Source organism: Sander vitreus, chromosome 1 (assembly GCF_031162955.1).
Source record: "Sander vitreus isolate 19-12246 chromosome 1, sanVit1, whole genome shotgun sequence".
NCBI lineage: Eukaryota > Metazoa > Chordata > Actinopteri > Perciformes > Percidae > Sander > Sander vitreus.
Genome location: NC_135855.1, coordinates 24986276 through 24998088, shown reverse-complemented (window position 1 = coordinate 24998088; position 11813 = coordinate 24986276). Strand labels below are relative to the sequence as shown.

Here is an 11813-nt window from a genome sequence, read left to right as displayed (position 1 = left end):
ATGTGACAAATAATGAGAGCAAAGAAACACCTGAGATGAGAAAGGGGAAATTCTGATGTATTGAAATTCTGTGTGTCTGTGAAAGGGGGAAGTTGCAAATGTCATTACTTAAAATAGCCATCCAAAGGAAACGTGTAAAATATGACATCTGAATGTACAAACCCAGGACAGATCATGATTCAGGGGGCTCAAGGGTTTTTATTTACAAGACATCCAAGTACAGACACAATATAATAAATGCATAATATCAGCCTGATACAGCAAAAACGTAATATGTCAATTTAATCGTCGCAAACAGTGTTACATTGTCCTACATTATTTTGATCAGTTGCCCTCAAGAAATACACTAATACAGTGGGTATAGAAAATAATCACCCCCCTTTAAAATATCACATTTTGTTGCTTTGTAGCCTGAAATGAAAACATACTAAACAATTTGTTTTATTCAGCTGTATTTACAACTTATAAAATCCAAGTGAAAGATATAATACCAACTTGTCAGAAAAAAAAAAAATTACAAATTAAAAAACACTGAGTCAGAATCACTGAGTTGGAAAAAGAATCACCCCCCTCCTAAAAATTACTTGTAAACCCAACCCGGTGTAGTTAATCACCTTCTCAATAGCACACAAAGCCAATTGAATTTCAACTGTGATCAGCTGTGGACATTTTGATTAGCTCAGCATGAAACAAGCTTTTCCTGAAGCATTTCAGTCCTTGGTAGTGCAACTGAAGAAAACAATCGACTATGGGTGGCAAGGCATTGTCAAAAGATCTCCGGGATAAAGTTGTGGACAGGCACAAGTCAGGAAATGGATACAAAAAAATGTCAAAGGCTTTATCAGTGCCTAGAAGCACAGTGCAGTCTATTATTAAGAAGTGGAAGGTATTTGGTACAGCACAGACCCTCCCTGGGTCAGAACGTCACTCCAAACTGGATGAAAGAGCCAGGAGGAAACTGGTCAGAGAGGCTACCAAAAGGCCTACAGCAACTCTGAAGCAGTTGCAGGAATTCATGACAAAGAGTGGTCATTGTGTGCATGTGACAACAATATCATAAATCTCCACAAATGTGGCTTGTATGGGAGGGTTGCAAGAAAAAAGCCACTCCTCAAGAAAGGCCACATGCAGTCACGACTGAGCTTTGCCAAAACGCACCTTGAAGATTCTAAGGCCACGTGGAAAAAAGTGTTATGGTCAGATGAGACTAAAATTGAATTACAAACAATATGTCTGGCGAAAATCCAATACAGCTCACCATCCAAATAACACTATTCCTACAGTAAAGCATGGAGGTGGTAATATCATGCTATGGGGTTGTTTCTCTGCAGCAGGGACTGGAGCACTTGTCAGGATAGAAGGAAAAATGGATGGGGCAAAATACTGTCAAATTATTGAGGAGAATCTGCTGCTCTCTGCCAGAAAGTTGTCAATGGGAAGAAGATTTACCTTCCAACATAACAATGACCCAAAGCACACAGCAAAACTGAAGGAGAAAAAGGTGAATGTCCTTGCATGGCCTAGTCAGAGCCCAGACTTAAACCCCATTGAAAATCTGTGGAATGACCTGAAGACAGCAGTCCACAAACGGTCACCTTCAAATTTAACTGAACTTGAGCAGTTCTGCAAAGAAGAGTGGTCAAATATTGCAACGTCTAGATGTGCAAAGTTAGTAGAGACATATCCCAACAGACTAAAGGCTGTAATTAAAGCAAAAGGTGGTTCAACAAAATACTGAAACAAGGGGGTGATCCTTTTTCCAACTCAGTGATTATGTTTTTTATATTTTTTTCTGACATGTTGGTGTTATATCTTTCACTTGGATGTTACAAGTTGCATAAGTTGGTTTGCATAACAGTAGAAAATATCTACATCACCTACTTTGACTTGACAACTTTTGTATCTTCTCTGGCATGTCTTTTTGTTCAAAAGTAAAATTCACTTTACCCATCTTCCTTTGAATTCTCAGTTCTCTCTAAGAAACATTTTTCTCTGTTTTCAAAGTATTTCTCTGCAGGTTGAGGTATGGTGTGGACCCAACATGTAGTCCAGTCACTAGCTTCACTATTCATTTGTCGCTAACAGGGATGGGGTTGTCATAGGCTGCTCCCTCCAGGTCGTCTACCCGTTTCCTGCGCACCTCAGGGGGGGGTCTCGGTGGTGGCATCTCCGGAGGATTCCTCACGCTGACTGCGTCAGTCTTTCGAGTCGTCTCCTTCTGTGGAAGAATGGGCTCCCAGTGTTCACCTCGGATAGCTGCCTAGAAAGCAAGAAAATGACAAAGAATACAAGTTAGTAATAGTTGGCTAGAGTAAGATTAAGTTAAGCATAATTATAATTAGATAAACTGTGCAGCCTGGAAAGCTTTAAAACGTTGGTTGCCACATCTAGTACTGTTGAAGAATTCAGGCACACCCCTAGTCAGATTTCATAAGTGCAGGGCTATGTCTCAACAGAGGTACCAGTAATGAAACAATCTCTTCCTTGTTGCCATTTCCTTGTTTCTGTCAGCTGGCCACTTCATGTGGTAAAAGCTGCCAACTTACTGCAAGGTAGATGAGGCTAGCAATGCCGAGGCAGACACACCCGAGGACAGTTGCAAGCATAAAACCTCCAGGTACACAGATTCTACCAAAGAGAGAAAGGGATTGTGAGGCTCAAATGCTATAATGACAAGTCATTTGTCTCATGTTGGAGGGACTGACTTTGAATGAGAGGAATGCTGTCTAGCAAAGGTGATATAATGAACTCACGCAGCATGTATAAAAGCTCTAACATAATAGTTCCTTGTCAATGGCCCAAAGGATTTCACACACACGGTGAAGCAGTACTGGCCCCTGAGGGAAAACAAAAGACAGGAGGGAGCAATAAGTTTCACTGACAATCATCACAGAACCCCAATAAAGTACAGCCTACATGTTGATGAAAAAATATTTAATGAAAATTATATCACTTACGTTCTCTCTACACTTGTGCCCTTGGCCCTCTTGCTTCTGGGGTACTCAAGTAGACACACAAACACCCCAGCAGCACTAGTTATCTGTCAAGGCTGTTTCATCTCACAAGGTTCACTAAGCCAAATAATGACTATGATAGGACATAAAAGCTGGTTTAAATGAACAGCTGTGACCATGAGCAGGTTCAGTAGGTGTTGAACACGATGGACTGATTGTTTCTAATATAAAAGAGAATATACACAGAATAGGTTAAGAATATCAAATGAAAAAACTACTTCTATGTTGTGTTTTCACTAATGAAAAACTATAATGATTCATGTATCCAGATATACCCTAAGCAGACACATTTGAGAATTATATATTGGTTAAATAGAATATTAGGCCAGGTTTGAAAGTTAACTTGGCAAAAGTAAATGCCGGTACTGGCTTTAATTTACTCAACTTCCTATATCACATTTTTACTTTTAGGCTTTTGAGTTATGAATTCTTACACAGCATGCAATTATACTAAAAGGCTGTCATATAAAGGGTGAAAAACAGCAGCAAGGTATATAGTTTAAAATTTCCTTTTGCACAGACTTCCGTTTTGGTAAATAAATGTCACATTATTGATAGTAGATCTGTTAAAGTGGGACTCTGGGAACTGGATAGTGAACATTTACACAAAGAGACAACTTGAGTGTCACTTCTTTAGATCAAACTCTATTGTTCTGGTTTATGCAAAGTATGATAGGATACACAGCATAAGCAGCAAACGGCCAGCCTCTGAACTGTCCAGCCACCCCCACAATGCCTCCAGTGAGGAGAACTGAAAGAAGGAAGATAACATTAAAACTATTAACAAACAACATACTTTTTTTTATGATTTCACTCAAAGAGACAGACCATTGTTAAATTGTACATCGACTTGGCTCTGAAATGCGGTTTCATTTCTATTTAAAACAGGCATGACTTTACAGTTGATTGAGCTAATGTTATAATTCTGTAAAAATAAATGTATCAAAAATAAATATGTAGCATAAAAAAAAACTAGTAAAGGTAGCTAAAAAAAACACAATTTCCTGTAAAAGTTCTATGAACCTCAGTTTTCGTACTCACTGAGTCCTGAAGCCAGAGCCTGCTCATTGGCCCACATCGCCCACTCTATTTTCCCCATTGCGTTCACTTAAACAGCCCTCTGCAAACTGCTGGAACTCACTACACAGAAACACAGCTTTGGCTGCTTCTACAAGGAAGAAAATGTATTTATGAGATGTGAGGTGTGTGTGTACGCTGGTAGGCAGGGCGTACGTTACCCAATCCCCGTTTCAGTCGTCATTTCCGAATACTGTAGTGAATACAGTGGGAGGAGGGGCTAACCAATCACAAGACAGGTGAAAATAATTATAAAACGGGCAGTACCGTACGTGAATCTTATTTACACATCTTGCTAATTGTTTTAAGGAGGTCATAACGTTTTTATGAACAAATCTCTTCAACGACGTCTGTTTGCCATAGATGAAGGATCTCATGTTTTCATAGTTGGTTCATAAGTGATTTTTAACCCTTGTGTTGTCCTCGGGCCAAATTTGACTCGTTTTCAAAGTTTTTATATAAAAAAATCTGGGTTTCTTGCGACTAAATTGCCCAAAAATAACATGGATAGCCACATCAAGGGAAAAAAAATAAGGAGGAAGATGTTTTATTTATTTTGTATTTTGAGAATAAAGTCGAAATGTCGAGAATAAAGTCGAAATGTCGAGAATAAAGTCAACATGACGAGAATAAAGTTGAAATACTTTTTCGAGAATAAAGTCGACATGTCGAGAAAAAACTTGATATTTCAAGAATCAAGTCGGACTTTTGAGAATAAACCAAACTACTAACTTTACCTATAGTATTCTACAAAGTGCATGAACTCTTTCTCTTTTAGCGCATAAACACAGTATGGCGATAAGTATTAGGACTTTGAAGAGATTGTGCCGAAAATTGCGTCTCTTCAGAAGGAGAAACCACACAAACTTGGAAGAGGGTGGCCGTATTCCTGCAAACTGAAATAGCTTGTAATGGACAGATGCAAGGGTATCGATGGTTACACCTACGTGCAATACAGAGAGGATATGTTGTATCACAATACACAATAAGATGATCCTGAAGGAGTGGCGCTCAGGCGAGCGCGGCACTCCAAGGATGTAACCCATATCTATGATGCTGCCTACATAGCAGCTGGCATGGCGGACAGTCACTCTAATGTGATTAAGTGATAAAGGAGTTGAATTTATTCTCGACATTTCGACATTATTCTCGAAATGGTATAGTTCAACTTTATTCTCGTCATGTTGACTTTATTCTCGAAATGCAAAATAAAAAAAAATATCTTCCTCCTTATTTTTCCTTTGATGTGGCCCTAATGCTCCGTCGTACCGAAACAGGCTGTAATTATGCATCAACATACGTTCCTCTGATCTTAACTACTAGCTAATTCATAATTTCTTTTTAACTAAAAAATTAGGCATAATTTAATATGAATTAGGTTTATTGACCATGAATTCCAAAAATAAGTGTAAAACTAGCAGTGATATGTTGGAATGAAGTTGGCTAAGACGATATAACACAGAATTGGGTGATAATGTATACTTGACTGGGTCAATTCTGACATTAGCTGATGGGAAGACAACACAAGGGTTAAAGCACATTTGTAGTGCTTGCTGGGCTACATATTGTTGTTTGCACGTTAAATACTGCATATTACAGTGCACTGAGATTTGTTACAAACTGTAAAACCCTCACTCATCATTGTATGCTTTACTCTCATAGGCTCAGAATGGTACTTATTCATCTATAAAGCCATTCTGGGTAAACTCCCATTATACATGTGCACTTTGATGCATAGAAATCTAACTGTAGTTACAGTCTAAGATCATAAGATATGGTCATGGTTGTCTGTTCCAAGTGCACAGACTGAACTGGGAAAGAAAGCTTTTATGTGCTCTGCTCCCTTCACTTGGAGTAGCCTTCAATAATACTTCAAATTAAGAGATTTGGTCTCTGCCTGATTTTAAAGATCTTAAACACAATGGTGAATACATTGGTTGGTACTGGTCACTGTGCATAGGTATTTAAAAAAAAAAATTTAAGATTATTTTAGGCATTTATGTATATAGGACAGCTTAAGACATGAAAGGGGAGTGAGAGGGTGAATGACATGCAGCAAAGGGCTGCAGGGCGAGTCGAACCAGCTTTTCAGCTGTTGTCTTCTCACTTGTAGAAGAGATTGTTGACCAAAGCAGGTTTTACTTGAAAAAAAAGCTTGAATCTGTAAATGTCAAAAAACAAAACAATAAACAATTATATTGACTAAAATATATTTTATTTAATGTTACAGAATAAAATTGACATCATTTACGTATGTATTGTAGTAAGTCTGAAATTATGTTTTCACAAGATGAAAAATGAAAACACAATAAAGTGACGATAATTATAACTCCCTCCTTAAATACATTGATACATACATAAATTAAAAACCTTATAGACATAAGCATGTACTCAGATAGGGCAGAGAGCACACTGCAGCTGCGGTTCTAAACTGTATTTATGGTTCAGTGCACATTGGCAGTGCCTTTGAGCAATGCCAGCATGTTCATTTATTTACCGCTTGAAAGTGGAGCACATGCTCATGTCTACGACTAAACAGGTAAGTCAAATACCTCTGAAACAGTATTCACTTGTAGGTACTGAGAAATGAGCAATAAAGAGCTGAGGAGAGGCACACCAGTAGTTTGATAATTAAAGGCCGACATATAAACACAACTGTACACAACTGTAAGGAAGGTATCTGCTGTTGCTGTGATTGTAAAAACCTAGTTACATTTGACTAACTGCAGATTTGATCTCTGCTGAATTGGCTTCATTATTGCTCAGTGGAACTTTGTCCATTTTGGGCTGCAGGGCATCACACCGTTTTCTTAGGCAACCCATCAGATCCAAGTAAATGCTGAGTGGGATCCTCCACAACACAAGGGCCTGGTCCAGCCTTAAACATAAAACGAGAAAAGATCATTATACAAAATAATTTATCGTCCGTAAGTCTGTCTGTGGGTTAACATGTAAAAATGCAATTTTACAAGCTTGTTCTAATAAAGTCTAAACCTGTTTAATAAAACATTCAAAAGGTCAAAGACTCCGTGAAGCAGAGGAACTACTGTATAGCACAATATGTGCCACAATTTCCAACTGAAGTAGTGCAACACAAAGTTGCGTTAAAGGGAAATGTTAAAAGAAAATGTTGACATAAATCGAAGGTGTCTCGCAATCTGACAATTATACATGACATTTTCTACTGTATAATGTGCAGCTTTGAGATAGACACACCAAGACATTTAAATCAAAAACAGATAACATTGATTTTCAGTTGCTGTTTAAAGTGAACTGATAAAAACAACTGAGCTACAGAGTGATAACATCTGTGTGTATATGTGTACCTTGGTACTAATAATGTAGCTTATTCCCTTTGGCATGGGCTCTAGACCAACTGCCTGTTTCAGCTCCTCAGAAAGAGCAACACGGTTAACTGGAAGACCCGTAATAAACCTGCAGAGATAGAAAAATGTAATGACTCATTTCAAAGAGGCTGAAAGCAAATACACCTTAATAAACAAAAGTGTAAAGGAGCCACAAAAAAAACACCCATATATCATTGTGTATTTATGTATATAAATCACATTTTTAGATGAATGAATTAGTTTGTATGTCAGTCATATTATGCAGAGCTAAAGCAAATTAAGTATGTTAACTGTCAACTCACTGTCCTCTGTTTGTCTCTGGGGGGAAGAAATGTTCAACGGCCTGAACAAACTCAGGAACATGCTGCTGTAGAGTGTAGATCACAGCGTTTGGTCCTGCATCAAATGTGTAGGCCAACTAGAAGGGAACAAACAGACCGTGACCGTCACATAAAGAGCTTGAAAACCACCCCACAAGTTTCACATCTTCATTACACCATCTCAGAAATTCAACTGCATGAACGGAAGCACATTTCTAACACAAGAAAGAAAGAGCATCCACTTAATAGCAGTGATACAAAAGTGAGGTGGCTACAGTTATACATGATGTATGGAGTACATTTTTATAAGACATACACACTGCCACAAACGATCTGAAGAACTCTTTAATTATGTTTGTAGTTTACATGTTTTAGCTCTATTAACTACAAATCATGTACTGTATAACTGCTATTTTCCATTTTGTTTGAATGATTCTCTAACCTTTAAAGCAGTTTCCATTTATTACTGTATTTCTTTATGCAGGCTAAATTTGATTTGCTTTCTTTAATTGTCAGAGTTGTGCCATTGTTGCGTAATAATGCAGTTACAAGTATAAAAAAAAAGAAGGTAAAAGGTAAATACACAGCTGTCCAACACTACACCAGAAGGACAACTACATTGATATGTTCTGCTATTCTGAGATACAGAAGTATAAAGTTTCTCACCCTTGTCTCCCCGTAGTGTCTGTTATACCGATGCACCAAATTGATAACCTGTTGAGACACACTGTTGAGGTAGAAGATGGGAGGGTATGTGTCAAGGCAGGTTGCATGGAACTGGTTACTGTCCTTCATGGTTAGTTCAGCAAATGCAGCAAAGTCCTTTCTTTGCACTGCTTCAATCATCTCTGCCATCCGGCCTGGGACGACAGACTCGGCCCGGTGCTGCACACACAGAAAAAGGTGACATAGACCCTCTTGTGAGTAACAACAAGTTAGCTTTAAATACAGTGTAAATGAACTACTTGCCCCAACAGTATTGACAGTAATATGAGTGCACTGAATAATGTAAGTGAACAAAGTACCTTTAAGAGACAGCTTGTTTGCACACTGGTTTGCATCCCAGAGGTGCTGCCCACCGGCTTCCTCTCAGCACTGGCCTGTGAAAAAGTGCATTGATTGATATAACATTTTACTTTTTTCAATTAAAGTGTGCATTGTGTGCACTAGTAAAGATGCTTGCTCTCCATGTTGCACAATATATTGCCATTTATAGAAGTAAAAAATAGTATGTGACTTTCACAATAGAGCATGAATGTGCCAAGACATAACTGACTCACATACTTTTTTTTTTTTTTTTTCCTTTGTCTCTCTCTCAAACACACACAGACTGACTTACCACTAGTACAAGGACTCTGAGCTCAGGCCAATGAGTCTCCGGCTCCACCTGCTGGGCTAGACTGTCCTTGCCATCGTCTTTCTGTCCCATGATCCATTGGACGAACCCTCCATACATACTACGGCATGCGCTGCCTGAGCCTTGCCGAGCAATGGCCGACAACTCCCCTTCTACGCCAAACACCCGAGCCAGAGTGTAAACTGCAACGCAATGAAGAAAGAGGGACTAAGAGCAGAAGAGACTGGGTAAAATGGAAATGTATCAAATGTCAGATAGACATGTTTTATTGAAGAATGGGCACACAAGTTTGAACTGTTGTCATTCTAAGATCAGCTGTTGAGCTTCCAATAAAATGAGTACTCTAGTGGCATCAGTGTAGGGCACATTCTCACCTAGACAAGCGAATCCAGCAGCTGAGGAGGCGAGCCCGGCAGCAGTGGGGAAGTTGTTCACAGAGCAGATGTGGACTTTGTGAGACAAACAAGTTGAATCCAAAGCGGGGTCCCCGTCATTACTTCTCTTCCTTGCTAGTCGTCGAACTAAATACAGAACACACAGAAAAAGGATATGGTGGTCTGCGCTCTCTCAAACTCACAGTTGTTGTCCTCTGTGTGCTTTTTAAGAGGAAAAATAAAACAGACAGGACTCACTCTCTCTCAGACAGGACTGTAGTCTAGGATGGGTTATGTCCTCCTCTTTGCCATTTAGCCATATTCGATCTTCCTGAAATGATCTGCTGGTTGCAACTGTTGTAGTTGTTTTCAGCTGAATAGAAGGAGGAAGACAACACAGATCTATATCAAATTGTAGACATCTAATCACTGATACAAAGCCAGATTAGAAAACTTTAGCCTCAAGATCTGCACATCATAAATGACAACATGTATGCTACCCATTATCCAGGCACAATTCAACGAAAAGGTTAATACTTTCTACAATCAGAATCATGCATTTGTACTATCTTGCTATGTTTCAATTACATATTTCAAAGAAATCTTTTACAGCGACAATGTCACACAAATGTTGACACTATATTCTAACGCCAGCTCTGCTACAAAGTTTCTCACTACAAAATGCATGACATAGCACAAGTGACCAGGGTCAGAGCCAGATGTTGTAAACATTCTGGGCTCAGCACAAACTTAGGAGATTTTTTTTCCATTTACAGCAGCTATATGAACTATTTATCAAGCCATTTGATAATAGAATGCCTAAAAATCTATACATCATTTAGGGAAAACATGATAGTTGCCAAGGAAAAAAAATCATCTCGTAGAGCCTACATCCTATTTTGTATCTAATTGTTCTACAACTGTCTTTAACATTTTGAAATGTTGAGAATGACAAAGTTTCACTCCTGCCACCTAAAAAGTGAGATGTTACTATTTTTGAGGTACATAACACAGGTAAGGTAGGAATATGAAATAAACAGCATTATTAATCTTAAAACCTATGTTTGTTATACTATGCTGCAGTACATTTCACAGAATGAATGTTTAGCTGACAAACCTGCTACATTTGAATCGAAATGCAATAGTAATATGGGCTGCTCTAGTTGCAAATCAAGGAACCCCAACAATGCCGAGTAAATGGGATCTTCAATACTCTGAACTGAATAGTAGGCAAACAGAAGAATATTTACTCAATCATATTTGATTTCTTTAAAAACCTAAAAGAATTCGGGGCTTTTGAGAAAATATCCCCCCCTCTCTTCACTTTTATTAATAGAGTCTTTAAAGGGTAAATAGCCGACAATGTGTCCATTCGCAGGTATTATTGGACGACAGGGAGGCCAAAACCGTCCGCAGGTGGCAGGAAAACCCAGACGTTATAGCTGCTCTGGACAGGAGCAACAACACTTGATAAAGATAACTGTTTCATAGTCTGATTGATGACATTGCTGTTTACTTAAATACCTGGTCTTGATGCAATGTGACGCTCAACGATGAGTTAATGGGTAGAATTAATTCTTCATCTCTCTTTCCCCCTGAAAAGTAAGTTTTATACAAAGTGCACAACTGAAGTATTATTAGATTGAAGCAGACTTGAAGATGCTCGACACTTAATCCACCCATTTAATGCCCAGTATTACATGATACACAAGTCACCATACAAGAAATACATGTAACGCTATTGTTGTTTGATGTTAGACAGGATTTAGATATCTTAGCGTCCTAGAGCTAAACCACCTGAAGCATAAGTCGAGGTAATATCGTTAACGTTACTTACAGTATTTGATGACAGCTATGTTCACAGGAGCGGTGCAAGTAACTGTGTTTGACTTGTCCATACTATCCCCAGTTAGAGCTGTGTATGTAAACCGGTGTTTATATTGAGGAAACTTTACCTGAACACTCTGAAATACACTGTACCAAACTCCTGCTTGTGTTTAGCAGCAGTAACAATTAAGCTAGCTAACGCTTGTACAACCGTACCTTGCTTTTCCTCGAGGTGTCTCCCGATTGGCTGGGGTTGACATGTGGATAACCCCGCGACCAATCAGAGTCGAGCCGTTTTGATGAAAGAGTCGGAATAGCCAATGAGAGATCATCTGACCACGGTCGTGCGAAAGTGGGGCAAGGACAGGGACCATCCCACAGGGGGTAGGGTTAGTTCATCCATAGTTTATTACATGTTCTATTCTTATCTATACGAAATGTATATGAATTACAAAATTCAATCCAAATCCATGTAACAGCTTAAGGAATAAAATGAT

At 38.7% G+C, this 11813-nt stretch overlaps 2 protein-coding genes across 2 annotated transcripts; both read right to left on the bottom strand.

Annotated features, from left to right (window-relative positions):
* Positions 1 to 178: 178 nt before the first annotated feature.
* cyba (cytochrome b-245, alpha polypeptide) lies at positions 179 to 4196 on the bottom strand. The gene is made up of 6 exons (XM_078249868.1): positions 4056 to 4196; positions 3696 to 3765; positions 2958 to 3032; positions 2754 to 2837; positions 2547 to 2628; positions 179 to 2260 (listed from the first exon to the last, which is right to left on the bottom strand). Exons 1-6 carry the CDS (start codon positions 4111 to 4113, stop codon positions 2069 to 2071), a joined length of 561 nt encoding a protein of 186 aa, XP_078105994.1. The 5' UTR covers positions 4114 to 4196; the 3' UTR covers positions 179 to 2068.
* Positions 4197 to 6284: 2088 nt separating this feature from the next.
* On the bottom strand, positions 6285 to 11539 carry mvda (mevalonate (diphospho) decarboxylase a). The gene is made up of 10 exons (XM_078249861.1): positions 11327 to 11539; positions 11014 to 11084; positions 9748 to 9862; positions 9490 to 9636; positions 9098 to 9297; positions 8784 to 8858; positions 8425 to 8643; positions 7741 to 7856; positions 7418 to 7526; positions 6285 to 6969 (listed from the first exon to the last, which is right to left on the bottom strand). Exons 1-10 carry the CDS (start codon positions 11385 to 11387, stop codon positions 6889 to 6891), a joined length of 1194 nt encoding a protein of 397 aa, XP_078105987.1. The 5' UTR covers positions 11388 to 11539; the 3' UTR covers positions 6285 to 6888.
* Between the last annotated feature and the right edge of the window lie 274 nt (positions 11540 to 11813).

Coding starts and splice junctions, on each gene's coding strand:
- cyba (XM_078249868.1), bottom strand. CDS start 4,113: ATGGGGAAAATAGAGTGGGCGATGTGGGCCAATGAGCAGGCTCTGGCT. Junction 3,766..4,055: donor GGCTCTGGCTTCAGGACTCA/GTGAGTACGAAA, acceptor TCCTTCTTTCAG/TTCTCCTCACTGGAGGCATT. Junction 3,033..3,695: donor CCGTTTGCTGCTTATGCTGT/GTATCCTATCAT, acceptor ACAGATAACTAG/TGCTGCTGGGGTGTTTGTGT.
- mvda (XM_078249861.1), bottom strand. CDS start 11,387: ATGGACAAGTCAAACACAGTTACTTGCACCGCTCCTGTGAACATAGCT. Junction 8,859..9,097: donor TCAGAGTCCTTGTACTAGTG/GTAAGTCAGTCT, acceptor ACTTTTTCACAG/GCCAGTGCTGAGAGGAAGCC. Junction 6,970..7,417: donor GCTACATTATTAGTACCAAG/GTACACATATAC, acceptor TTTATGTTTAAG/GCTGGACCAGGCCCTTGTGT.